The sequence below is a fragment of the Nyctereutes procyonoides genome, unplaced genomic scaffold (assembly GCF_905146905.1).
Source record: "Nyctereutes procyonoides isolate TBG_1078 unplaced genomic scaffold, NYPRO_anot_genome, whole genome shotgun sequence".
Taxonomy (NCBI): Eukaryota; Metazoa; Chordata; class Mammalia; order Carnivora; family Canidae; genus Nyctereutes; species Nyctereutes procyonoides.
Window position 1 is genome coordinate 23024134 of NW_026575159.1, and position 25328 is coordinate 23049461.

Below are 25328 nucleotides of genomic sequence, written 5' to 3' on the forward strand. Positions count from 1 at the left end.
CAAGTGACACCAAAAGCCTCCTCTGGTAAAGAGGGACAGGGACAGGTGTGGAGACAAAAGAGACCTGGAAGTTTTGGGTTCCTGTTGCTATCTGGTGTTCCTTATTGGCTTTATGGCCTCAGTGACTTGGGACCAGATGTATAGTAATACTTCTCCTGTTTTCTCAGCGGCAGATCTGTTTTCCAAGTGAAACATTCATAGCTTCCAATTTTTGAAAACGTATTCTGTGTGCAAACTACTGGGATTTCTCATATAATCTTGTAACATTCTCATATAATCTTGTAACAACCCTATGAAGTAGAACCTGTTCTTAGTACACCTATTTTACAGGCAAGAGGAGTGAGACTCAGAAAATTAAGTAAATTGCTGAAGGTCGCATATCTACTAAGCGGCGGAGTTGGGGTTTGAATACTTCTCCCCAACATCAGAGCCTATAGACCTGTAACTGCTACTATTATGGGATGTGGTTATGTCATTTTAGAGCCTTTTGAAAGTTAAAAATTAGAAGGAGAAATATCAGATGTCACTTAAACACTCAGATCCTCACTATGCATGAATATACTCTTCCTTTACGCATAACCTTAACATGGTTAGGTTGTCTGTTTCCCAGGAAAACAAGAGAATAAAATACATTGAGTCAGAATGTCAAAAAGGTATTGAGAAAAGGCATTGCCAGGGCACAAAATAAAATTCCTTGAAACGACGGAAGAGGAGCACCTGGGTGGCTCAGTAGTTGAGCATCTGCCTTTGGCTTAGGTCATGATCCCAGGTCCTGGGATCGAGTCCCACATCAGGCTCTTTGTAGGGAGCCTGCTTCTCCCTCTGCCTGTGTCTCTGCCTCTCTCTCTCTCTCTCTGTATGTCCCTCATGAATAAAAAAAATAAAAAATAAAAAAGACATGGAATATATGACCCCAGCTCTGACAGATACCCAGAAATATCTAACTACAGGAGTTCTGGTGGTGGCTAGGTTTTGACATTTGGCTCAGTGTTTTGCTATAAATTCTGCTCACATTAAAAACCAAATCAATGACACACTGCAAGATTGAATGTCCTGGGCCATTGTGTTAGCTTCTCCAACTCCAAGGCAACAACTATCATCCTTTTCTCCTTACAGGTTAAGAATGTTAACCTCTTTCTGTCTCCAGTCTAGAGAAGTGGTAAGGGTGGGCTCTGGAGAAAGATCTGGATTTGAATCTAGTCCTCCTACTGACTAGATGAGTAGCATGACTTTCGTCATCTGTAAAATGAGACTGGTAGTTAACTACCATTCTGGGTCATCGGGAGGATGACATCAGATAATCCAGGCCCATGGTAGGAGCTTGATATACACTAACTCTTCCCCCTTGTCAAGTCTTTATATTTCTCTTTCTCCCCCTTGACTACATTTACCATCCCCCTTATTACATATAACTTTGTATGCATTTCTAGGTTCTAGGGGTTTGGGGCTGTTTCAGGGTTTCTCAGGGTTTATTACCTCCCCGTTTCCATGGTGATTTCTCAGTGCTATGTTTCTATTTTTGCTCTAGCTGAGAGTCTTCCTGTTTTGTTTTTCCCCTTTTCTGTTTTTTTTTTTTTTTTTTTAAATGCATGCAGACCAGAGAAAGATGGACCAGGATCCAGGCCAGGGCAGTGAAGCTGGCTGGGCCTGGCTTTAGCAGGGAGAGAAAATCACCCCAGCTGATGAACACCACAGCATCATGGTCTGAGTCCTCAAGGATGGAAAGTCCTACTGGCTACAGCAGGTAACCACCTCCTCACCCCCTGGGGCAAAGCCTGGTATCACACTCCCATGCAGAATAGTTTCTTGTCCTCCAACTCATGAAGTCCTCAGACAGTCTGATTCACACATAGCAGGTCCCTCATCCCATCATTTAGGGTTCCTCCAGGAGACTGGAACCTTTGGGGTCAGGGATGGGGTTTTGTACAGAGCCAGCCACAGCGCCCACCCCAGACCCCGGCAGAGTAGAGGCTCATAGGCAAGTGGCATCAATACACTTTAGGCACTTTATCTGCTTAAACAAATAAGTAATGAAGCACTTCCTATACTTATGTAAGGCAGTGTGCAAAATGCTGCACCTGAGAATCTCAAACGATTCTTCAAAACAGCCCCATTCAGGTGTTACTATCCTAATTTAGACCTGATCTTGGTTCAGGGAGACAAGCGACTTGCTTAAGGCGACAAACCGAGAGTCCGAGGTAGGACTGGAACCTGGGCCCAGCTGATCCTCAGACCTGCATGTTGACCTAGCACAGCACACAACTTCTCCAGCAATGATTTTATGTAGGCAATAATGCAATTGGGAGAGATCTCAGTTTGCTTCAGGCAGAAATTGAAAGCTTCCCCCACCCCCTTCCTCGTAACAATGACTTCTTTGGAAGAGATCTACCTGAAAGGCATTAAAACCACTTGGCTTGCCAAATCATCTTCTCTAGGGTTTTGTTTTTGTTTTTAGGTGGTTCTTAATAGGAATCAATTCATTAAGAATCGCAACTTGCTGCAGGCAGCTGGTGGTCATTTGCTGCATGGAAGAGCAGAGGCCTTGCAGGCTGGTTTCAGGGCAATGGGAAACACCATGTAGCCGAGGGGGGTTAGAGCAAAATGTCAGATTACCTGCTGTCCGTGGTAAAACACAGCAAGGAGAAACATGGCCATTAGCAGCAGCGATGCCTCCTTGGTCCCCAGAAAATCTCTGTTGGAAGAAGAAAGGCAAGTGGTGGTGTGGTTATAACCATGGAGGGACCCCAAGGAGACTCAATAGGAGACCGGGTTCAGGAAGGAGAGGGGAAACAGAAAGGGGTGGATATTTGTTGAGCGCCCACTGGATGCTGTCTGAGGGTTCCCACATAGGCTGATTCAGAAATCAGCTGGTTCTCAAGGGTATGAGGTCACACCTGGTGGCTGATGCTAGAGTCTAGTGTCTCAACAGCGCACTCACATTGATAACAATGTTTTCTCTTTGTGGGACACTTCCAGGCTTCAAAGAGCTTTGAAACTTTCTCATCACAAAAATCCGTGTGAAGACAAGGATCCCTTCCTTTCTCTTTAGATGCTATTCTCCTTCAGAGACAGGTACATGGTGCTGATGACATGGCCTCCTCTGTTCTAAGTGCTTTCACTTAGATTCTTAATTCTATGAATTGGGGGCTATTTTAATTCTTCTATCAATTTTTAAAATTCTTATACCAGTTCTGTGAGTCAGGCACTGTTATAATCCCCATTGCAATTCTCGTATCTTTTAATAAAGTCTTTGTTCTCTATGCGTCATCTCCTTCTGGACTGACACCCTTCCCCCTGCCGAAATGCTCCATTCACAGTCCTTTTTGGGGCACAAGGTGAAGTGTTGCTGGTCTGGCCTGTCTTGAGCTCTTCCAGGAGACCAAACCAGGGGGCTACTGAAGATGGTCAGTGGCAAAAGTGTGGTTTTTAAATTTTATTTTATTATTTTTTAAATATTTATTTATTCATGAAAGACATACAGAGAGAGGCAGAGACACAGGCAGAGGGAGAAGCAAGGTCCTTGTGGAACGCTGATGTAGGACTCGATCCCAGGACCCTGGGATCACGACCTGAGCCAAAGGCAGACGCTTAATCACTGAACCACCTAAGTCCTCCTCTTCTGTCATCTTAAGGAATTATATTGTGAGCTCTGGCAGTGGACAGAGGTGATTTGTGGCAATAGAGAGTCACCTTGACAGGCTTCCACTGGCTAATGAAGAACACTCAGGATAAAAATGTTTTAGACAAGTCGTTTCTGGGGACATGAGACTTGCTTTCCATCACCTCCTTTCTCCATCTCAGCCAATGCCCCCCTCAGCCATTCACTCTGGTGCTTGAGCCAAGTACAAAGGCAAACCTAGGAATCAGCCCTCACCACCTCAATATCCAAATCCTGTCTGCTCTTCTACTCCAATTACCCCCCAAGTCCTCCACTCTCTCCATCTCTACCTAACACCTGAGTCCAGCCACCATGACTTCTAGTACCCCCAGAATTGCCCTCCACCATCTATCTACTTCCTACGTGGTCACCAGAATCTTCTGTGTCATGAAAACCAGATCATGCCACTCTATATTTTATTGTCTCCTAACCACAACTCCAAACATGCACATACTCAGGAGTGACTTAACTCTGATGAGGCCTAAGGACACAGGGGGGCTTCAGAGACGAGATGCAGTGTGTAGAAGGAGGCGGGTGTGTGTGTGTGTGTGAACACTGATATGGTGGCACCCAGGTGGTCTCTGGCCTTCCTTTTCCTCTCCTTACTGGAGATAAGCAGGAGTAGCCCTGGGCTCAGGCAGTGGGGGCGTGAGCCCAGCTGCCAAGATCAGCCTCTTGCCTAACTTTCTGTAAAAGACCCTCCCAGCTGATCCAGGGCGGGGCCCAGTCAGGCTGGGCAGATAGGACAGGAACTCAGGAATGGAAATGTGCTTTCTCCTGGGGAGCTCTTGTGCCTACAGGGACCCAGGGGGCCAGGATGTCTGTGGGCTGGCACAATATTCAGATTTGTGAATTCCTAATTCCATCTGCTTTTCCTCAGAGATAAGATGCTAATAATAGATGGTCCTCATTATTGTGTCTGCTGTCTGTGGCCCCAGTGATACAATTATTGAGCACTACTGTGTGTCGGGCACATGCTGGGATATGGAAAATGAAGAAGGCTCACGGTCTTTGCCTTCAAAACTGTCCAGTAAAGGAAAGAATCACAGAGATCAGTTCATAACATATTACGCTCCTTTGTTAAACTACATCCTTGTTGCCATGGGAATACATGGGATGAGAAAGTAACCCAGGATGGGTGTCCTGAGAACACAGGGCTGAGTCTTCAAGGGTGATAAGACTTCCTAAAGGTAGGATGGGCTCTATAGGTGTGGGGCATATATCTTGCTTAGCTACCTGGTTTAAAAACTGCCAGCATCTGTTACTGCACCTGGTGGTGATGCTTTAAACAAATCCCTTCTTTGCATAGATTCATTTGAATGGGAGACATCCTGAATTTAACTCCTCCTGAGTGTGCTCTGCCCCGAACTCCTGCTCTCCCACGCACTTCTGACATCCTTTCCTTTGGGATATCAAAGACCTTTGTAAGGCCAGCAATTTATCAGGAATAGCACACTTTCAAGAGAAAACACAAATATCTCTTGAAAGCAGTGGTCGACCACAAATAAGGAGCTGGCTAGATTCAGAGGAAAAGTAAGAGAAAATGATTATGAACGGTTTCTTAGTCTTTAAGCTTTATTTCGCATGGAAAATTGAAGGCCAGAGTCAAGATTGCAAAATATGCACAGCAAGTTGGTCAGGCCAAGGAATATACAAAAATGATTGTTATTTGAGTTTAGGACTTTTTTCCCCCCCTGGTAGCTTCTGTGATTCTTTGAAGAACTTCTAAGAGACCCAAATGACCAAAATGTGTATGAAGTTATAACACTTGCCTTGATAATGGGTGGCAGAGACTTAAAACCAGGGACATTTTGACCAATTTATTTATACTAATAAAATCATGGAATTAAAAGGACCATCTCCCTTTGCTAATAGAAAGGCACATAATTAAGTGAAAATATATGTAGAATAATGTTAATTCTCAAAAGCTTTAACAGTCTTTAGAGAGCATCCTATCTGATGTCTCATAAAAATTAATGTTTGAGTGTTACTCATTACAGAAGTATTTATGCTAATGGTGTTAAATTTGGAAGCTAATATAAATTTACAAATAAGAAAATAAAGATTGTTTTTATGCCTGCCACCCAGACAAAACAGTGGTTAATATTTTGGAGCTAATGAGGGGGCATTCTGGATGGCTCAGTCGGTTGAGCGTCTGACCCTTGATTTTGGCTCAGGTCATGATCTCAGGGTCCTGGGATCAAGCCTCTGTCAGGTTCCATACTCAGGTGGAGTCTGCTTGAGGATTTTTCTCCCTCTCCCTGTGCCCCTCCCCCAGGTCTTCCTCTCTCTCTCTAAAATAAATAAATCTTTAAAAAATATTTTGGAGGCAACTAAATGTCATTTCCTTTTCCTCCATGCAAAAATATGTTTACACATTTAGGATTCTATGGTTCCTACTATTTTCGTGACCTACTTCTGTACTTTAGTATATATATTATGAAAATAATTCCATGTAATTAAATACTTCACAAGGCAAGTTTGGGTGGATCCATTCTATTCCACATTATGTATATAATAGACAATGTTGATAACCCTAGCGTGGCTTTCATTTTATAGATTTAAGATTGAGGACCAGGGAGCAGCTGAGGTCCAAACTCATACCACTGATTTCTATCGGGGCCAGGATGAGCATTTACATCTCAAGCACCAAGTTCAGAGCTTTAGCCACTGTGCATCTGATGCCAAATTCTTAGTTTAGCCATTAGCACTTTTTAAAAAAAGATCTTATTTATTTATTCACAGAGAGAGAGGTAGAGACACAGGTAGAGGGAGAAGTAGGCTCCATGTAGGGAGCCTGACGTGGGACTCGATCCCGGGTCTCCAGGATCAGGCCCTGGGCTGAAGACGGCACTAAACCACTGAGCCACCTGGGCTGCCCTAGCCATTAGCTCTTGTTTCCCCTTTTGAAACTCAAAATAAACCAGCCAGTTTGAATGATGCTTTATTCTGTCACTATGCTAGTGACTACATTTGCAAAGTGCTGTTCTTATGTCATATCTGTAGTAACACTTTACATACATGTTCCTCTTTAATTGTCATCTCAACGATTAAGATACTATTAGCCATATTCCAGGAAAGAAGAAACTGAGGCTCAGTTGTTCAATGCCTCACTCTAGTTCACTGGTCCAGTGAATGGTGAAGCCTGGCTGTCAATCGACATCTTAGTGATACTTTCCCAGTAGCTCCCATGCCTTCCTATATGCACTTACTTATAATTGCTTGCCTCTAAGATCCTTGAAAATGAGAATAATGTCTGATTCATTCATGAATCTGCAGGGCCTAGCAAAGGTGGGACATGTAAGTGCTTACAGGATGGGGAACATACTTGGTTTCAGGGTGATGGTGAGCAATAATCATAGAGGTTGTGGAGAGATGACACAGCTTGCTGTGAGTCAACAGTGGAAGATAATTCCCAAGTAGCTAATGCTAGTCATTTGTTTGTTTCACTCAACAAATTTTTAATTGGACACCTGCTGCCAGAGACTCTCCTATGTGCCAAAATTCAAGCACGAGTAATGGCTCTTGCCTTCAAAAGCTCCTACTCTAATGGAAGAGGAAGACAAGAAAATCAATGCTTGCAACACAGAGGGAGAAGTGCAATGATGAAACATGATGGGCACTGATTAGAAAATGAGGAATGATCAGAGAGGGCTTTACTGTCCTTGAGTTGGACCTTGAGAGGGATGGATTGGAAATAGGGAGATGGATGCATCTGGCAGGGGAATGTGCAGATGCTCACCCATAGCTGGAACACAGGATGTATACATGGTGGTCTTGGAGCTTTAGAAGGATAGATTAGGGGATTCATGGTGGCCAGATCAGGGACATGTGGAGTCCTTGAGAAATAGGACTTTTTGCTCCTTAGAGGCAATAAAGAGGCCCTTAGAGAGAGTGTTTAGGAGGGGGTGGGAGTGAGGTGGGGAGTAGCAGAAGGAGATACAAAATCCCAAATAGACTTCCTGCTAAGTATGGAACCTGACACAGGGCTAGATTTCAGGACCCTGAGATCACGACCTGAGCCAAAATCAAGAGTTGGATGCTCAACCGACTGAGTCACCCAGGTGCCCTGGAGCCCCTTCAAGGTTTTAAGAAGGATAATGAGTTGACCAGATGGCTCTGATGGCTTTGAGAGGGGTGAATCAGGAGTGGGGGCTGGGGCAGCAGTTAGGTGACAGCCGCCAGAGATGAGAGTAAGGATCTTTCTAGAACAGCATCATTTACGGCATGGAGGGGAAATGTGGGATAGTAATTGTTAATATTAATCCTGCTTGTTCGATGCCAGGTCTTGTGCTAAGTTTCTGGGATCACATTTGAATTATCAGATATTCCTACAACATAGGAGCAAGCAGTCATTATCCCCACTTTACAGGTGAGAAAAACCATGCTTAGTGAGATCGTCACTTTTCATGAATTCCCTTGGGATCACACAGCTGGCTGATGGCAGAGCTGGGGTTTGACCCTAAATGCATTACCTCCTAAACATGTACTCACACATGTTGTGATAGACTGCTTCCCTGTAAGTCATGCTGAGAAAGATGAATCTCCAAAGATTGATAAGATACTGGGGGAGAGGGTGCCTCTCCTGTTTTGGGCTCAGCATCACCCACTGAGATGTGGAGTTGTCATTGAGAGGCATCCTGTGCAGACTGGGAGATGCTGGTCTGAAGCATCTGGGACCTGCTCGCTGGAGATGCAGTAGGCAACCAGTGTAAGGCTCTTTGCAGTCTCCTTTACAGGGGTACCTGGCCCTCAGGAATGACTATCAGAATCCCATGAATCAATGTCAGGTCCTAAAATGTTGGCTAACTCCCCGACAGCATGAACAGACTGTGGCTGCCAACTGGTTGCACAGTGGCTACTGCACAGCTGACAGAGAAGGCTGAATGATTAGTTTAGATCTGCTGTGAGCCAAGTGTGAGTTGATACAATACTCTCCAGTGACTGACCCTGACTCAGAAAGAAACAGAAAGACACTCAGATGTCAGCAGCCATGAGCTTGGGATTGCATTGACACTTACAACCCTACCTAACAATTTCACTACAAGCTTTTCCTGAAGACCTCAGAACAGAATTCAGAACAAAGCCTCTCTCCTAAGGAGGGAGGGGCTAGGAATGCACAGTTATCGATCACCTACTATGTGCCAGGCCTACCAGAGCCTCACACAGCCCCAGAGAGAGGACAGCTATTCCATCTCACTGACTAGTAGACTGAGGCCCAGAGATGGGAAATGACTCCCTAATGCAACAGACTCTGGATCTGAAGCCAAAGCACTGGCTGGTCCATTAAAGCTGTGTTCCCCTTTGAACAACTAAATTGTAGCTGGTTTAATTTTATTTTTACCACAAATGTGGCTTATTTTGTTTGTACATCCCTTCGTCCTCTGTTTGGCCATGGGCTACCCATTGCCACTAACCATTTTACCTAATTTGAAACTGCCTTGACTTTCTTTGAACCCTGGGCATATGGTGAGAGATTCTTCAGCTTGGCTTAGAAGAGATGTATGCAGTATTGACAAAGGTGGACTTTGGAGCTGGGAAGAGCTGAGTTTGAATCTAGATCTGTTCTTTTTGGCCATATGCACCACGAAAATTGTTTAACCTTTCTGAGCCTGTGTTCCTCAGACGATTGCTGCAAGGATCAAACAGGGTCATGACCATAAAGTGTCTGATGCACACTCATGACAGATATAAATTAGCATCTAGAATTTATAAAGAACTTTTGCAAATCCAGTAAGAAAAAGGCAAATAAGCTAACAGAAAACCAGCCAAAGGATATGACCTGACAGTTCACCTAAAAGGAGATCCAAATGGTTAGTAACCAAACTTGCTCATGATCAACGACGTACTAATACAAATAATGTTGTAAAATTCACATTCATAATTTCAATAGGAATTTTAAAAGTCTAATAAGGTTGGAGGTGAGAATAAGGAGCAAAAGGACCATTGCTTGTGAGAGGGAAGTTGTTTATACAATTTGGTAATATTGTATAAACTGGAAAATACAGATTCACAATCCAGCAAGTTTGCTTTTAGATGTAAGTTTCAGAAGAGGTTTTCAATAATGGGCACTGAAGCATTTTTTAAGTAGGGAAAACTGCTAATAATCTGAATGTCTATTAATAGGTCAAAAGATAAGTATGTTTTGGTACGCTCCTATTATATCATCAGAACATATTATAGTTGCAGATTGTGGAAACACTCTGCAGAACTAAATCTGTGGATATCAACTTATATGTATCTAAAAAGTGCAATATTCCTTGACAATGAAACAAAGTTTTAAGTAATTTATAATATAGACAAAACTAAATATGTATTTAAAAACACGGATGGGAATGATACACATTAAGTGCATTAGAAGTTGGCTCTTAGGAGAAAGAGGAGATTAATGCCAGGAACAAGAACTTCAGCAAAATTATCTGAAATACTTTATCCTTTTAAAAGATGCAGAAGTAGGGGCGCCTGAGTGGCTCATTTGGTTAAGTGCCTGACTCTTGATTTTGGCTCAGGTGGTGATCTCAAGGTTGTGAGATCGAGCCCCCCATGAGGCTCCATGATCAGTGCAGAGTCTGAAGTCTGCTTGAGATTCTCTCTCTCTCTCTCAAATAAATAAATAAATCTTAAAAAAAGAAAGCAGAAGTAAATATGATTCATTATCACATTGTTTATTTCTAGAAGTTGGTTCATAGATGTTCATATGATTAGTATCCAGCACATTTTCTGAAGCTTTTTGGGCCATCTTGAACTTTTTCTCATGCAGTGAGCCCCTTACTGTGGTCTCAGGAAGCCCTGTGCTTCCTACACCTGAGGCCGGTTGCCTCTGTCATTTCTGGCTCAGGTGAGGCTCCATGTTGCAGGTGTGGGGTCTGGTTTCCCCATGGGGCTGTCACCAGGAAGCTCATGCAGAGACTGAGCTGTGACTCAGGAAACACAGGAAAGGGATGGAGCCAGTTGGGAGATTCCTCCCCCTTTCTCCACTTGAGATGCCTTTCCCATCTCACTGACCATCCAGAGACATCTGAGCTAAGTGGCTCCTTTCAATCTCCTCACAATGCACAAAATACCGTTTTGGCTTGCCTTTACTCCCAACCTTTTCTCCCTTCACTTTCCCTGTCCTGGAGTTGCACTGGCTTTTCTGCCTTATCTCTGACTCTGTCCCAAGAAGTCTAAAAAATCTAGCCTGAGATCTTATTTTTTGTGCTTTCCTGTATTTTGCAAATAATACAGTGCAAGGAGTGTAGCAAGTGTTTGATGCGCAGTGGCTGCTACTATTAATGTTGTCACAGTCAAATTATAATCAGACCCTACGCATCTTGGAGCTGTTAAATTGAAAGGAGTCATAAATTATTAGGTTTGGAGGAGACTGGAGTTACTCTTCAGCCCAAACTTTAAAACTGAATACTAAGGATTTTGCCTAGACTTGTCAGCCAGCAAATGCCTGAGCTGTGAACTAGAACTCAACATTCAACAGTCCCCAAGTTTTGGTAACACCATCTCAATAATTTTCCCAATGGTTCTATTTCCCTGCTAGGAGTTGAGAGCTTTTTGAGCTGTAATGGTGGGCACTTACTCTCCACTGTGGTTCAGGTTGTCGTAGCGCAGAAAGAGGCCTGCATAGATGGTCTCAGTCAGCAGGGCGTAGATGGCAATCATAATCAGCAGCACAGCCAGCTTCAGGACAGAGTTTAGGCGGAGGAACACTGCACAGGTCACCATGGCCAACACCCCAGTGAAGACAAAGTACTGGAAACAGAGAGAGGGGAGGTGGTCAGACTCAACAGGAATGTGGGAGGGTGGCTTTCCTTGGCCTGGGTGCTCACGGGGTCTCCTGATGGAGATGGCAGCAGAGCACCTCTGTCTGGAGACCTCAGGCTGTACTCAAGTCCAATTGCCTCCAACAGAACTTATCACTTCCTCACCACCTCCCAAAACCTCCGTTCTCTGGCGTTTGGGGACCATATACAACAGCCCTAAGCTACAACCCTCAATCTCTTCTTTGCTGCCGTTCTCTTCCCCATGTTCCATAGACAGGCCACCCTACACCTGTAGCCTCCACTTCCTTCAGAGAGCTCACATCCATGCAGCCCTCCCCTTCTGAGCTCTTTCTCTTTCAGTTCTAGAACAGTTTCCATCAGCTCTGTCTGCTTGTGGCCTCCAACCCCCCACTGAACACACACTGTCTTTCTCTCTCTGGAATTTCTACAACACAGACCTCATCATGGCAATCCTCGACTCAAAGGCCTTTCATGGCTCACCATCCCCTCAAATGGTGTTCTCCTTTCTGAGTGGGAAGCTCACATGGCCAGTGCGGGTCACATTCTCTTTCACTTTCCAAACCCAACATATGCTTCATCTCACCATCTACCTGTGCCTCCCAAGGCTGTTTCCTGATCCTCCTGGGCCTCTGTGCTCTGCATCTCATGTCCTCTTGCTCAGAGCTCATCCGTGTGACTAAGCCTCACTTCCCTGACAAGTGTCCACTCTTCTGAGGAGCCTCAGTGGGCATCTCCAGGTGCCCTGGACACTGTCTGCCATGACACCACCCACCCCAGGACAAGATAAATCTTCCTGTACAAGACATGGCTGTTCAAAAGGACAGGCTGGCAGCACTCGAGCTGGAATACTAGCATGGCTAGCATGGCCCCTACAGGTCAGTCAGCTTAGCCAGATTTTAGCCTTCTTTGGGATCCTTCCCACCCTCTTTCCCTTACAGAAGCATCGCACTGTATCACTCTGGGTGGCAGGTTTGGGTTCTGACTATCCAGTGGGGAAAAGAATAAAACTGGCATTGCCAAGGCCTACTTGGTGGCAGTACTTTGATCTTTATATACTTTTTCTCTTACAATTTTCAAAATACCTGGCCATGAGGGGAATCATAATTCCCACTTTACAGGTGAGGAGACTGAAGCTCACAGAGCTTATGTAAATTGTTCAAATTCTCACGACTGGAAAGTGGCACCAAAGACAGCCGCATGCAATCATGTCCCTGTATGTGTGACTTGTAGCAACTGGCTGTCTCCTCTCTCCTATCACAGAAAGATACAGTTTCAGCATGGGTGGAAGAGACCAATAAGAGCTTCTAGAAATATTTGAGCAACTATGGAAGATACTTTTATTGAATTCTTAAGCCAAATCAACTCATTAATGTATACTTTCAACAGTGATATCAACAAATCTGGATAGCACCCTGAGGAGAGGGCAAAGGCCCCGTGTCTTTCCTGTGCATTGGGTGGACTCAGAAATGAATAAGGCAGCGTCCTGTCCCTCAAGACCTCTGTGTCTGGAGCACCCTTTAGTTTTGTCTTTCTTAATCAGTCCAATTATGTCCATGTCTCAAATGGAGGATGAGCTTCCTTCAATTCTCCTTTAAGGTCCTCCCTTGGCAGGATTTTTCAGGTAACTCATCTTGATGCCACGAAGCCATCATTTTAACAGAGAGAGGAGAGGTAGAGAGACCTGACGTGTCCTGTTTCATTGTTACCTGCATCTTAATGAAGGGTTGTGCATGGTTATGTCAATGCAAATGATGCATCATGTATTAAATCAAAGCTGTCAAAAATGATTATGCCCTTGAGCAAAACTTTATGAGGGCACAACAGCTAAGTTTAAAAAATGTGATAAGGATTGCCTGAGTGGCTGCTGCAATCAGGGCATGTTGCTAGGCATTGGGAATTCCAAGGTGAGAGATGGCCTGGACCACACCCTGTGGTCTAAGATGTGAAGCAGATGTCAAGAGACCAACAGCAATATGCTGTGGGAAGTGCTCTGCCAGCAACCTGATCAAATGTGATGGAGAACAGGGACAAAAGGAACATGTTTGGATTTATGGGACAGGTGGATTTGAACTGGATCTGAAGGATGGATAGGATTCACATGACAGAAAATGGGAAAGGGAGAACATTCTAGAAAGATGGAATGACATGCATGCAAAGGGACAAAGGAACAAATCTACAGAATGAACTCCTTGGATATATCAAAGAACCACCTATTTCATCATAAAGAGAGCTAGTAACATAAGCAGGCAGGTAAGTTTCTAAAGAGTTACTCTCCTTCGTCCTCTGCTAAGACATCTGAAATTGTAAGAGTTAAGTACAGTCCCACATTTGCACAATGGATTGATGGATCTTTTTCTTTTTGTTGCCTCAACCAACTGTGTTGGTGTGCTCTTGGCAGCTCTGCCAGCTGCCCTCCTCCTACTGAAAGGAACCACCCTGATGCCTTGCACAGTTTTGGGAACTTTCTGCTTTGAAGTATAAAATTGAACCCTATGGTGATGCTATAAGCCACATCAAAGGATGAGGACCTTGGATAAATAACATCAGGAGCTTTAACCTCTGTCTCTTTTCTGGCTTGAATAACTAGCAGGAGTGGGATCAGGAAATGGAGAGGAACAGGAAGCCACAGAAGTCTCATGACTTTCTGAAAACCTCTCTTTGAGCTGCATCTGGACCTCTAAGTTGCATGTTTCCTAGAACCTAGGAGGATGCAGGATCCAGCATAATGACTACCTTCCTATCAAATGACAAATAGTCTGTGTCCTTTGAAGTTAGCCCAGGAGCTCAGAAGCTCCACAACTCCTAGAGGGTCCCCTGAATGGGTTCTGGGCATGAGGAGTTCACAGGTGTGGCAGGGCAGAGATAGAAGGCAAAGGCACATTGCAAAAACTCTTGTATGCCCTGCTGAGAAGTCTGTGCTTTGTTCTGCAGTCTGCAAGGAGCCATGGATGGGTTTCAGGTTTGTAATGGAATCATGGATCAGTGTTCTAGGAATAAACTGTCGCGTGGACTAGTCCAGGATGAATTGTAATTTATGGAGAAAAGCTGAAGGTTTAATGACAAGTTTGGGGACCGACTTGATAGATGGGGCAAGAGATACGTCTAGTTTTATGTGAAGGTGGGAAGAGGGAGGAGTCAGAACTGGTGCTAAACATCCCAGCAGGGATTAATCTATTAACTCAGAAAAAAACCCAACTACAGAATGAAAATGAGGAAAGGGAATGCGTTCAGCTTTAGGCTTCTCAAGCTTCAGGTATTGAGGATGATTCAGGAAGGTCAGCTCATGGCAACCACAGGTGACACGGTTCAGCTGACCCCATAGCTGTGGAGACCACCCAAGCAGAACATGAAAAGTAAAGACGGAAGATACAGAGACCAACCATAGAGACTCCCATGTTTGAGGGGCTGTGGAAGAAGAGAAATAAGACCGTTGATTAGAGATTGTTGGGGTATGAGAGGACAACGAGGAGATGGGAGTGAAAAACACATGTAGCCTCCCCCAAACAAAAATCTCCACAGACAAAGATTTTCAGGGGAGCATTTCAAAGGTAATGTATAGAAAATGTTTTCAAAATAATACTGGAAAGCAAGATGTAAAATTCTATATGCACTATAATCACAACAGTGCAAAATCTGGACACAGAAAGGACATGGCTTTGGAGTGGATTATTTCCATCAGTGAAGTCCTTTAATCTGATCATATCAAATGAAGCAGTGGGTCAAATGCATTCTGTTGCAGTGAGTCCTTCCATTCCCGAGAAGTCTGCATCTCATATAGTCATGGGGTTCTCTGCTTCTTCCTAGGTTTTAATGATGAAAAATAGTAATGCAGGATGTATATGAGAAATGTTAGGGACCAGGCAGTTTCCAGCAATCTTTGATAAAGAGCACACCATGCTGTGGTAATGTGAAGAAGGACTTGAATCCTGATCCACACAAGTCACACATGCTGGGCTGTCGAGCCCATTTGGTTACTGCCAAATTCTGTGGCATTATAAACTCACAGGAAACAAAAGGAAAGACAGCTGACAATTTTCAGAAGTTAGTGTCCTTCAAAGAAAGAATCCAAACTTTCAGATTCACACAAAATCTGATTCTCAATTATAACTCTTGGTACAAGCAACACAGTGAAGTGCACACAGGTCAAAGACAGAGGTAGCTCTGCTTCATCCTGAGCCTCCCTTCCTTGCATGGCCCAGAAGTGATAGTGTCAGGATCCTGGGGTCACCACAGGTACAGGTGGAGATGACCAACCCGCTTTTTACTAGAATGTGTAAGGCAGGGGAAAGGGACATTTTGCATATCCTGGGTGCTCCGCCACAATCCGACTGCTTTGGCTTATTCTAGATACTGGTTTCCATGACAGACCTTTCTTTTTCCCATACGAGGGGAAGAATGATGAATATTCTCTAGTTTATTATAGTTGTTAGCTTCAACCTGTCAAAACTGCATTTAAAGTCCACAAGTAGGAGCACCTGGTGGCTCAGTGGTTGAACGCCTGCCTTTGGCTCAGGTCGTGATCCCGAAGTCCTGGAATCCAGTCCCACATCAGGCTCCCCAGAGGGAGCCGGCTTCTCCCTCTGCCTATGTCTCTGCCTCTCTGTGTCTCTCAAGAATACATAAATGAAATCTTAAAAAAATAAAGTCCACAAGTAGATGAGATGCTTCTATCTGACTTTTGTTGAAGGCAGATGGACTCTTCTAGATATTTCTAGAAGCAACTACATTCTCAGTCAATACTTTCACCTTATAATCCTTCCTGGAAAGACATACCTGCATTGATGATATGTACAAATATTGACTATCCCAGGAAAGCTATGGATCAAAACTAATCAAAGAGCCTACACAGTATCTATTTCTTATGTAAAGGCATTATGACACAATGTTTTTTTTTTTTTTAAACGTGGGATGATGCTTATCTTGGCGGTGCTTACTGGTTGAGTCAATACACTCACTTGCAAGACTATGTCCTTATATTGGCTGAGCTTCTTTGATGACTGCTCAGATCTTTGTAAATTATCATCAGAGTCTTTTTTTTTAAATCAGAGTCTGTTTTTAAAAAACATCAAAAATGCAGTCTGTATTTGATTCCTAAACAGTGATGTCCAGGGAATCCCTGGGTGGCTCAGTGGTTTAGCACCTGCCTTCAGCCCAGGGCATGATCCTGGAGTCCCAGGATCAAGTCCCACATCAGGCTACCTGCATCGAGTCTGCTTTTCCCTCTGCTCCCACCCCCCAATCTCTCATGAGTAAATAAATAAAAATCTTAAAAAGAGAGAGGAGAGAGAGAGGAGTCTCTTATGGTTTGTCTCTCTCTGATTTCTTCCCATTCAGTTTTTTTAAAAAAAGCAATGATGTCCAGCCAGATTATGAATCCCATTGACTTCCAGAAATTAAGTGTGAATTTCAACTAACCATAGAGAGGACAGCAATCTGACATTGTGAAACATACATCTAGGAGGTATCCACTGTCAGCTAAGAATGATTAACAGAGAGGAACATGGTGACGTTGTTGGAATGAGAGTGTGTGCTCCAAGACCACCCCCTCAGCATGAGCAACAAGTGCAGAATCTGGAAGGATCTGGCTCCCTGAGGTCGATGCAATACAAGGAGGTCACCATCTTGGAAACAACTGGTGAGGCCAGGAGAATAATACGATGAAAGGGAAATAGGCTATGAAAATGTAGTCTGTTCACGTTTTTAGTCATACACTGGACACACGATCATGTCGATAAACCCATGTTTGGAGCATGGAGCCTTGTGCATTTAAAAAAATTTGTTATTGCTCTATCTTCCTTAAGTTCAGATCTCCACTTGGGCAGCACTATTTTTCCCTTGTTACCAATGGCTTCAAGGGAGAAACTAACATTTAATTAGTGCTTTATGGATGTCATCTCTATTTGTCACCCCAACAATCTTATGAGGTAGGTATTATTAAGAATCTCATTATAGGGGCACCTGGGTGGCTTAGTCAGTTAGGCAGATGAGTCTTTATCTCAGCTCAGGTCTTGATCTCAGGGTTCAAGACCCACGTTGGGCTCCACAACACAAATCAAAACAATAACAAATAATCCCATTATATAAGTGAGAAAACTAAGGCTCAGAGTAGTTAAGAGACTTGTCCAAGGCTGCACAGCAAGTACATGGCAGAAGAAGAGTCCTCGCTCATTCAAGGTCACCACACAGCCTCTGCCACCCATACCTGGTATCTTTCCCAAGTTATGTTAATGTCCTTAAAGACTTGAAATCTAAGCTTTAATGAGGTGGGACTTGTTGGTTTTTGGATCACCCTGTGCTTTTATGGCTTTTTTGCTCTTTGTGGGGAAAGGCGATTCCAAAAATTGATTGTGATTTGGGAAAAAACAAATTGTTCTTCTTTATATATTTAGTCATAACACATTATTGGCTCTGTGCAGAAAAAAAAATAAGCTCATAAAACATCCCTCTGTTCCACTAGAAAAAGTTCTGAAATTACTACAAAGCTATTTGATGCTTCTTCGTTTGAATGTTCTGGTGGGCTTCCTTCTGCAAGGAGTGTGGGAAAACCTAATTTTACCCTGTATTACAGCCAGAGACTTCTGACCACCCTGAATAAAGTGTCCTCCAAACCACTTGGAGTTCAGACTCCTACATGAAGAGTTAACCAGAGAAGTGAAGGCACTAGTGTTTTTTAATCATTACTTTTGGAATTTAAAAAATTTGCTCATTTACTCAACCGTGTATTCTTTTTTTCTTGTAATTGTTTCTCTTCCTCTTTCTGGCTCTTTCTTGCTCTTTCTCCCTCTTGCCTCTTTCAATCCCCCCCTTTCTTCTCTCATCTTCATCATGACAGTTAATATTTCTTAAGCAAAGACACAGATAATGACAACTCTATGGGAGACTGGCTCTCCCGGGCCCTTGAAAACGTTAGCAAGCTTGGACTGCTCCTGCATACAACTGACTATTCAAATGTGCCAGCACATATAATAAAGGGCTTGACTCTAAAATGGAGGTCTTCCCATCGAGGCTACTGAGAACCCTGTGCAGGTGTTTGAGATAATGACACTCTATATTTGTGTGTGTGATCTGCTTTTGTTTCACAAACCCATGTCTCTTCCCCCCCCCCCAGGCAATTTCTCACATCATCCTTGGAATGCCACTTTCTTCACTGTCATTTACTCTATCTTCATCCATTTTGAGTAATTGGTGAACTCGAGTTCAATACTAAAATAAACTTGGTACCATATATTAGAACAGCCTCTTATGCTTTATAGCACATCATCCATGTTTATTTTTTTTAATTTTTTTTAATTTATTTATGACAGTCACAGAGAGAGAGAGAGAGGCAGAGACACAGGCAGAGGGAGAAGCAAGCTCCATGCACCGGGAGCCTGACGTGGGATTCGATCCTGGATCTCCAGGATCGCGTCCTGGGCCAAAGACCGGCGCTAAACCACTGCGCCACCCAGGGATCCCATCATCCATGTTTATATGATGTTTCTAGCACATGCTTTCGGACTGAGTCCTGTTTCTCATAGGTTGAAGTAGAGAGGTCAGGTACACAGACGATGAAGCCAAAGCTCAGAGAGATGAAGGGATTTGAAGACAAATGTGTGTTGAGTACTGGGCAGCCTTGTGTGTAGATTAAGCCTTTTACAAGGTCTGAGTGTCTGATTCCTTCTTGTTTGGTAGATAAATCCCCAGGTAGAGAGGCACAGCCATATATATTAAGATGGCAACCCGTCAGTCAAATCAGGTTGTTTGTGGTAGATGGTGATGGAAAGAGTCCAGATGCTCACTTTTTAGGCCAGTGGGTACCTGCATCTAGGATGATGCCAGGAGTTGGCAAACATTTTGTCTTAGTGGGCCACACCATCTCTTGCAACTATTCAGCTCTGCCAATTGTACTATCAAAGTAGCCATAGTTGGGGTACCCAGGGGGCTCCACTGGTTGAGTAGCCAATTCTTGATTTCAGCTCAGGTCATGATCTCAGGGTCCTGGGATTGAGCCCCTGTCATGCTCTGGGCTCAATGTGGAGTCTACTTGAGGACTCTCTTTCCTCTACTCCTCTGCCTGTTCATGCTCTCTCTCTAGTAAGTAAATAAATCTTTACAAAAAACAAAGTAGCCATAGACAATTGGTAATAAATGGGTGTGGCTAAGCCCCAATCAAACCTTACTTACAAAACAGGTGGCAGTTAGAATTTCACTGGAGGCCACAGTTTGCTCACCCCTGAGCAAGATGATCCTTTGGTTGTGGGAGGAAAGTACTGAAACTCTTATTTACCTCACTTTTAAACATTTCTAATTTTTGAATATGTTCCATACTGTACACAATACATTATCACAGTGATACAGGAATGTAAGTTAGAGATAAACATATATTGGTAGTGCAGGCTCAAAACCTTCTTACAGGAAATCATAAATGCATCATGGCTGATGTTTAATGAGCAGGTATTTTGTGCTAGATGCTACTCTGGACAGGTTACATGGATTAATGCACTTAATCCTCACAACCACCCTTGAGGAAGGTACTACTTTCCTCCTCATTTTATAGATAAGGAAACCGAGGCACAGAGATGATGCTATGTCATCCAAAAGCCACTTTCTTAGGACTGGCAAACCCATGAGAGCTGTCTGTGGTCCTGAGTTTAGGTTTGGGGCTAAGGGGATACACTGTCTTAGAGTGAACTGGAAGCCCAGATTAATAGCTCAGTTTTATGTCAGATGACCTGTTGGGAGCTCCACATCTGCTAACTTGTCTAGGTAGGCACCCTGACAACATGATTATTCCCTAACCTCATAACAGCCACATGAAGAGGGTATTATTTTTCCCACTTTACAGACAAGGAAGCTCAGGTTGAGAGGGAATAAGAGCTGATTCAATATTCCACTGCTAGCAGGTGAAAGGGCTCAGCCAGGAGTGAAATCCAGCTTTGCCTAGCTCTCCAGATCTGATGGTTGGCCAACTCACTGTCTCCCAGGACACTCCTCATGCCCTCCAAACCTAGATGTTCTCAGGGACCTGGTGTCCCACAGAGTCCATGAGGCCTGTGATCCTTCAGTACTTGGTGGGAGGAGGTCCCCCCATGACAGCTAGTCCCATCCTGCCCTGGACATCCTAAAGAAAAGCCTAGTTCCTCCCTAGGAACTGAGGACCAAGCCTGGATGCAGAAGCAGGAGGTCAAAAACAAGCCAGCTAGGGTTTCAACTGCAGTTCCTAGTCTTGTGAGCTGAATTAGGAAGAGGAGGAGAGAAGGAAGGAAGGAAGGAAGGAAGGAAGGAAGGAAGGAAGGAAAGAGGGAAGGAAAGAGGGAAGGAAAGAAGTGAGGGAGGATGGGAGGCAGGCAGGAGTGGCGGTGAGTGGCACTGAACATGTTTCTTTTGGGGCCTCTGTTATATTATCTAGAAAGTGGAGGCGACAACCTCTTATTCCCCCACACAGCTGGAGAATTTTATGATGCTCTGCATATCAAATAGACGCTCTATACCTTGTAGGTGGCAGGAGCCTTTCTTCCATTTCCAGAATGTTTCTCACACTGATTCTGGGGCCTAGGTGAGACAACACAGAGCCCTTCTCCCACCCAAACAGTGGAGCGGTCTTAGGGAACAAGGGTCTACCTGGGTCCTCAGGGCATGAGGCAGGCCAGAGTCTGTTAGGACCTTCCAGCTGTCCTCTGTCCTGACTCAGAACTTCTGCCCCCAGGTGTAAAAGTCTGGGCTGCGCCTAACGCAGCCTAAACCTGTCCTTTGCCCGACACCATGGGCTGACCCCAAGGCTCAGGGCCAGACCTGTGGCTCCGCGGCCAAGGGAGGGTGAGACTTGCACAAGGATGGTGGGACAATCTCTGCTGGGACACCTCCCGACCCTATGGTGCTGCACTTTGCTTTAAGTTCAGTTGTGGTTTGCTGTGATTGTGACTCACTAGCTTCCTTCTTTCTAGCTCTCCCTCCCTACTCCTCTCTCCCTCCTTCCTTCCCTCTTTTCTTTTCCTTCCTTCTTTCATTCTCTCCTTCCTTTCCCCTTCCTTCCTTCCTTCCTTCCTTCCTTCCTTCCTTCCTTCCTTCCCTCCTTCTTTAACACAGCAAATGCCATTTGAGCCATAACTCTGCCCTGCGCTGGCAACAACAGCACATTCTGCTCTAAGATTTCGAGATGAGGAGGGGGGATGAGAGGAGGAGGGAAGGAAAGGGAAGAGGAAAATGAATAGAGTGGAGGTGAGTAAGGGAGAGAGGAGGAGGAGGAAGGAGGGAGAATTAGGAAAGCCTAGAAGTGGGAGTAGGAAAGAGGCAGGAGTGAGAAGGGAAGGCAGAGAAGAGGAAGGAGGAGGAAAGGGAGGAGGAGGAGGGGCAGGAGGAGCAGGAGGCAGAAGAAGGAGACCAGCCTCTGGAAGGCTTTCTGAGACCTTTCAGCCAGTCCTGCTCATGCGGAACTGGTGGAGGAACCTAGGCCCAAGTCTTGCCAAGGGGAGCTCGGGAATAAATACCTCTGGGTAGGAGCAGATATCTGTAAACACAGCTGAGGAATTGAAAGTCAGGTTCTTCAAGGGTATCGACTTGTCAAAATCACACCACAGCTGCGGATTAAAAAAAAAAGAAGAAAAACAACAACAAAACAAAACACAACAACACAGGAACGACAAAGTCAGTGCGAGTGCTGGCAACAGAGTGTGAGTCACTGCTGAGCTTCGGCAGGAGCCTGGGCAGACCAGGCCCTACAGGGGGTTGGGCAGGGGAGGGGGGCTTCATTCCAGAATGGACGTGCCAGCTGGGATCTCCTCTTTCATTTTAAAGAAGGTGCTGGCTCAAAAAAAGCATTTACAAGCCAGCCACGGAGCCAAGCATAGGGCAGTGGGATGTGCTTGTGGGACCCTGAAGAGAGCCAGATGGCAGGAGAGAAGGCCTGAGCTATGCTCGCAGCCTGTCTCTTCATCCACAGCTGGGTGGATTCCAGGGATCTGAGAGGCACGTCTTCCAGAAAGACTTTTAACAAGGGGTGCAGGAAAGCCGGGGTTGGGGATTCATTTCCTAGGCCAGACATTGCTACAGATTTTGTAGTGCTCAGGAAGGAGTAGCTACCATGGGCTGAATGCCTCCTCTGTGCCAGACACTTTGGACAAAAAAGCCTCACAACCACCTTGTGACGTAGCTATTGTTTTCATCCCCATTTTACAATAGAAAAATATGAAACTCTGAGAAGTAAAGTAACTTGTCTAGCATCACCGAGCCGGTAAGCGGTAGAGCTGAGATTTGATCGCAGGTCTATCTGACTCCAAAGCCTCTGAACTTCCTACTGCACCCTTGTGGCATGGGTGGCCCAGAGTTAACCCTGACCTAGAGTCACTGAACTTCTTTCCAAATCCTGCACCCCGGAAATACCTGATTCGTCAAGACTTGAGATCCTGGCTACGTCTCCGCAGGCCATGATCAATGCTCCTAAGCACTTCCATTTTCAATTGCAATAATCTATAAAATAGTCATTAGATGATGACTTTAGTTAGATTAGGATTTTCCTTTCTCTTTATCCCATAGAATCCTTTACGACAAGGCCAACCACAGAGCTTGAGCAACATGGACTCTAGGTAATTATTGGGCCATTCTGGACAATTAATTTCAGGCAGTATAAGCCTCCGACTCACGGGCTGACAATTGGGGGAGTCCACAGTTTGGGTCCCTGAACTTGTGGAGACCCTCCCTCGGGCCCAAAGGGCACAATGATGGGTTCAGCCACAAGATGATGCCTCTCCTAGCCTCTCCCAATGTGCCAAGTTCAAAACCTGGAATCAGACAGATCACTCCTAAAATCTAAGTCATGGACAACACCGACTGTATGTATTATCACAGAAAATGCTGTCACTATCATATTACCATTCTAGAGAGAAAATGAAATCATTAAAACATGGATCACCAAATTAAAAGCAAATGATAAATATGGCAGCTGGAGAGTCATCTGAGTTCAATGTGTCACATCCAATATGAACTCTTGGAAAGTCATAAGCAAGATCTCAAGCTTCCTGAAGTTTCCTTATCCATCACATGGGAACGGTAATACCTACCTGTAGCACATAGTAGGTGCTCAAGAAATGACAGCTCTTTTATTTCCATTCCCCCCACTCCCACTCCCAGAGATACAATTTAGCATTTGAGCATGAGTATGAGTTGTGGAGTCAGACAGACCTTATTAGCAAGTTATTTCATGTCTCTGAGCCTCAGTTTCCTTAGCCATAAGGTGGGGATAAGGAGACTTACCTCACGGGGTTTATGTGAGGAATTAACAAGAAAAACATGTACAGCTCCTCCTTCAGTGCATGGCACATAGCAGGTAGGTACTTAATTAGACGGAACTCTGATTCATGGTTATAATTGATTGGCCACCAATAATATAGAAACTTACGGGTGTCTGAGCTCTTTTGGAGCAAATGACCTCCCCCACTGGGAAAGAGACAATTTGCCACCAGTAAAGTGCACAGCTCTGACAGTGGCCGCATCTCTGTTCTGTCCCTAAGCTCGGGGCTGCACCAGGCACATGAAGGGAAGTGGTACCCATGCAAGAAGCTGCAGGCTTCATAAACCCTTCATTCCTCCCTGCCCGCAAGAAGCCAGAGGGTTGATGGGTTTGGATTGCTTACAATATTCAGGATGGCGCCCAGGAAGTTAATCAGGATGGATGCAAAGATGATGACATTCCGGGCCAAATAGGTCTCGTTAATCCAACAGCATGTCTTCCGGAGGACAAGGGGCAAACACTTATAATCCTCTGCTGTCGTGATGAGGACCAGAGCCGAATGCAGCATAATCAGGATGGAAAACTGGATGGCCATTGGCATCACCCTGAAAGGAAACCCAGAATGTTGGGTCACATGGCGTTGATTGTCTGATCCCCACTCACTGGACAACACTGGAAGGTAAGCATATCCATGACTGCCCTTCCCCAACTCTGGCACCCAATAATTCTCTAAAGCTCTGATTATTCAGGAAAAGGACTATCAGCAGGAGACATTTTTATTATATCCATCCCTAGAATATTTTGTGGAGAAATTTTGAAATGACCATCAAATATTTGACTTGATTTATTGTTCCTGTCCTTTTTTTGTTTTTTTACTTCTTTTATCATTCATTGATCTTTCTCACTAGGCAACTGCTGCCAAGGTAACACACCACTGGAATTTTATCTCAATATCCCAGCTGTGAGAGGGACCCAGATGCCCTTTCCCCTTTGTAGTGGATTTTATTAAACATTTTCCCTCTTGGTCTACTCCAATGCCAAGAACTTGAACTTGGAACCTGTTCCAAGTTGCTCAGTTTGGTCCTTGATTACCAAGATTTGCATGGAATATACCAGGTGCCACTTGAGACATGGGTAAGGGTATGATTTGAGTAGTACATTAAGGAGAACTCATCCTTGCCCAAGGCTTCAGCATCACCCCAAAGTATACATCTTGCGCTTTAAGGTCTCACCAAAGCTTAGGCCCATGGTAGCCCCTGTCTACTGGGCATCTCTGCTGGGTGTCAGACTGTTTGTAGCAACTCCGTGATCTCAAACCTCATCTCTGGAGGCGTCTCTGACTGCTTCCTTTCCTTACCAACCAACCTCTCACCAGGCATATTGCTTCCCCTTGGGAATTCACCCCTTGTTCTCTGTCCAGCCAACTGTTGCACATTGAAGCATACCTTGATGGAAGTGGCTCTTTCCTCTATACAGTGACATTCATCCATTTGGCTTTAGCATCTTCCACTGGTTGGTGCTCAATAAACAAACATTTAGTGAATGAAGTTAGACCTACCTCACTATCCTTCTGCCTGAATTGTCATATTTATTATCAATAGCACTAGCGTTGGTAATATACTGAACCCCAATTATGTGCTAGACACAATGCTAAGCAATTTATATAATTGCTGATGTCCATTCCTTGGAA

General features: G+C 44.5%; 1 protein-coding gene across 1 annotated transcript in view; it reads right to left on the reverse strand.

Annotated features, from left to right (window-relative positions):
* Positions 1 to 25328, reverse strand: part of ADCY8 (adenylate cyclase 8) — a 209477-nt gene that overhangs the window by 25430 nt on the left and 158719 nt on the right. The window contains exons 10-13 of the mRNA XM_055314450.1: positions 24042 to 24243; positions 21900 to 21989; positions 11229 to 11401; positions 2614 to 2692 (exon numbers count right to left, since the gene is read on the reverse strand). Coding sequence (XP_055170425.1) covers positions 2614 to 2692; positions 11229 to 11401; positions 21900 to 21989; positions 24042 to 24243 — 544 coding nt within the window. The remainder of the gene's footprint in view (positions 1 to 2613; positions 2693 to 11228; positions 11402 to 21899; positions 21990 to 24041; positions 24244 to 25328) is intronic.